Raw genomic sequence first — 3,167 nt, forward strand, 5'->3', positions numbered from 1 at the left:
TTCTATTTAAAATATAAAGACAAAAAACAGTTCCGAAAAATGAAAACCGAAAAACATATATTTTTAATTAGGCATTACATTCGTTTGGATCCCCAAACTAAAGGTTCAAGGTCAATTAGAACCCTAAAGTATTAAAATCATTAATCAGGTCCATGAACTAAGAAAAATCATCAATTCAGCCCGTATCTCATCATAAAATCAGAAATTGTGACTATTTGACATAGACTGTAATAATTTCTATGTTAATTCAAACTGAATTTGAGGAAAAGGTCTGAAACTGTTCAACCGAATAATTTTCGATGAGACCCCAATTGATGATTTTTATTTATTATGTGGATTCAATTGATGGTTTTTATTTAATTCAGAGATCTAATCGATAATTTTGATAGTTTGAGATTCTAATTAACCTTGAAACCTTAGTTTGGAGAGCCAAATGGATATTACGTGTTTTAATTACTATCAAATATTATTTTTGATAACAATATCAATTTTTTTTAAGTCATAATAAAAATGAAAGCATACAAACAATTATAACACATGTCAACAACTCCTACTAAAATCTCATAATATAAGAAGATGTGAAACCAAAAAAAAAAAGCACACAGAAACTCCTCCTTCTCCTTCTCCTTCTCCCTCTCCTTCTTCACAGGCGTGGCTTTTGGCTTTCATTACTCTCAAATAAACATGTCTGCTCTCTTTCCTTCTCTCTTCTTATTACACAGAGCTAAGACATAAACAAAAGTACCCCAGACTTCCACTCCTTGTCTGATTTCACCTTTCTCAATCATTCTTCCTTCCTTCCATTGTTAACTCTTCTTTTTCTAACACTATTTCAACCAGACAACCAAATCATTATTCACAATCTCCTGTTCCATATTCTTGTCCTCCCCCCTTCTCCTTCCTCTGCCTTAAATATGGATACAATATGGGATAATAATAAATCTCTCAACCAAGATCTTCGCCGACACAGTAGACATTACCAAACAGAAAGAGATAACAATCCTCCTTCTTTTTCCTCCACTCTCCTCGACGCTATTTACCGTTCCATCGACGAATCCAACGGCCAAAACGACGACGAATTGATGTTTTACAGAGAAACGACGTCGAAGAAGAAAGGTATGAAAACATGCATGATCGAGAAATGGATTGAGGAAAAAAATACTACTTCAGTCCATTCCGTTCGGAGAAAATCCATGGCGGATTTTGACAGAAAGAGTAGTAGTCGGAGAGATTCTCGTTCTCAGCCGGTGTTGCTTAATTCAAGCTCGAGTTCCTCCGATTCGAGCTGCGGCGGCGGGTTTTCTTCGTCCGAGTCGGAATCAATTCGGCCGAAGCCTATAAGAACGAGTGTTTCGGTTCAGTCAGACAGATATCAAACAGGTGGAGAGCAATTCGGGATTTATCGAAATTGTGCACCGGATGTAAAGGCGAAACACGAATCGAAGACGAAATCGACGGCGTTAAAGCTTTACGGTGATCTGAAGAAGGTGAAGCAACCGATTTCACCCGGCGGCCGCCTCGCGACGTTTCTTAACTCACTATTCACAGCCGGAAACACGAAGAACGGGAAGAACGCGAAGAAGGCGAAGATTTCATCATCATCATATGATGAGAGGAAATTCAAGTCGGAGCAGAATTCTACTTGTTCTTCAGCATCTTCATTCTCGAGGTCATGCCTGAGCAAAACACCTTCCTCGAGAGGGAAATTGAACAACGGGAGTAAAAGATCGGTGAGGTTTTATCCGGTGAGTGTGATCGTCGGCGAGGATTCGAGGCCAATCGGGCATAAAAATGTGTACGAGAATCATCATCATCATCATCAGGAGACTAGGATTGCTGCGGCGAATTCGAATTCGAATTTAATTCATGAAGAGCTTAAGTTTCGGGTGATGAATGAGAGTCGGCGAGTGGAGGAAGTTGCGAGGGAGCTTTTGAAGAATTATCAGAAGAAACAGCAAGATGATGATGACGATGATGGAGCGAGTTGTGCGAGTTCAGATTTGTTTGAACTTGATAATCTTTCTGCTATTGGGATTGAAAGGTATCGTGAGGAATTACCAGTTTATGAAACAACTCATCTTAGTACTAATCGAGCTATTGCTAATGGCTTAATTATGTAATTTAAAACTTAATAATTTCTAATTAGTTTTATTAATGAAATTGTGTGGGGGTTTACATCAACAAATAATTAGTACTATTTCTCTAATTATCTTTTCTTTAATATGTTCATCTCATTAATTTACAATAGCAGAGTAAGCACAAAATTTATTGAAGTAGTAAACGAGGAAGAACGAAAGTCGCTGGGCCGAAACATCCTCACCCCCTTGTTAGGTAGAATTCTATATCGGTTAGGAAAACGAGTAAGTAGAGAGAATTAATATGTATATTTTTCTTTACGTTAATTTTCCTTATCTAATCATCTGGTATTTTAAATCAACAATTCAAATTCGAACCAAGTAAATCTCTATCAGGAGACAAATATATTTTAACTATTGATTTGATACCATTATAATCTCTCTCAAGAGAGAGTTTCTATAATACTAGTAGATTATATGTTACTTTAGTCGTAAGAGTATATATACATACTAGAATTTACTTATAATGAAAAAAATTTCAAGGATAAAGTAAAAAAAATGTTTGTGGTTCGCTTTATTTGAGAATAGAAGCTTGTGATTTAAAAGTTTGCAATAATGAAAAAAATTTCAAGGATAAAGTAAAAAAAATGTTTGTGGTTCGCTTTATTTGAGAATAGAAGCTTGTGATTTAAAAGTTTGCAATTAGAAATATATGATATGTTTTTTTACAAAACAAAGTATTTAAAATTATATTTGTTAACCATCAAGAACATTTTTTAATTTTTTTTGAAATTACATTTATATATTTAGAAAATACAGACTCCAAAATTAAATTTCAACTGAATAAAATGAATTTAAATATCAATTTAATTCACATAAACTGTCAAGTTAGTACAAAACGTAAAATGTTCACCATATAAATTTTGATTTATTGTTTCTTTTAATTCAATTGATACGTGTCATGATATTAGAGTCTCTTAGATCAAGCGATCAATTTTCAATTTTTAACAACTCTATTTGTTGATTTAGTTTAAACATATGTTAAGATTAGTATGTGGTGTTGATGCTTCAACCCCAATTGGTATTCACGTA

The 3,167-nt window shown here is 34.3% G+C and overlaps 1 protein-coding gene across 1 annotated transcript; it reads left to right on the forward strand.

The window, feature by feature from the left end:
- Positions 1–575: 575 nt before the first annotated feature.
- LOC136221559 (protein BIG GRAIN 1-like B) lies at positions 576–2,201 on the forward strand. Its single transcript, XM_066008933.1, has one exon. It carries the CDS (start codon positions 915–917, stop codon positions 2,118–2,120), a length of 1,206 nt encoding a protein of 401 aa, XP_065865005.1. The 5' UTR covers positions 576–914; the 3' UTR covers positions 2,121–2,201.
- The last annotated feature ends 966 nt before the right edge of the window (positions 2,202–3,167 follow it).

This window comes from Euphorbia lathyris, chromosome 3 (genome assembly GCF_963576675.1).
Source record: "Euphorbia lathyris chromosome 3, ddEupLath1.1, whole genome shotgun sequence".
Classification (NCBI taxonomy): Eukaryota; Viridiplantae; Streptophyta; class Magnoliopsida; order Malpighiales; family Euphorbiaceae; genus Euphorbia; species Euphorbia lathyris.

Excerpts from the sequence above, each read along its gene's own strand:
- LOC136221559 (XM_066008933.1), top strand. The coding sequence starts at position 915 with ATGGATACAATATGGGATAATAATAAATCTCTCAACCAAGATCTTCGC.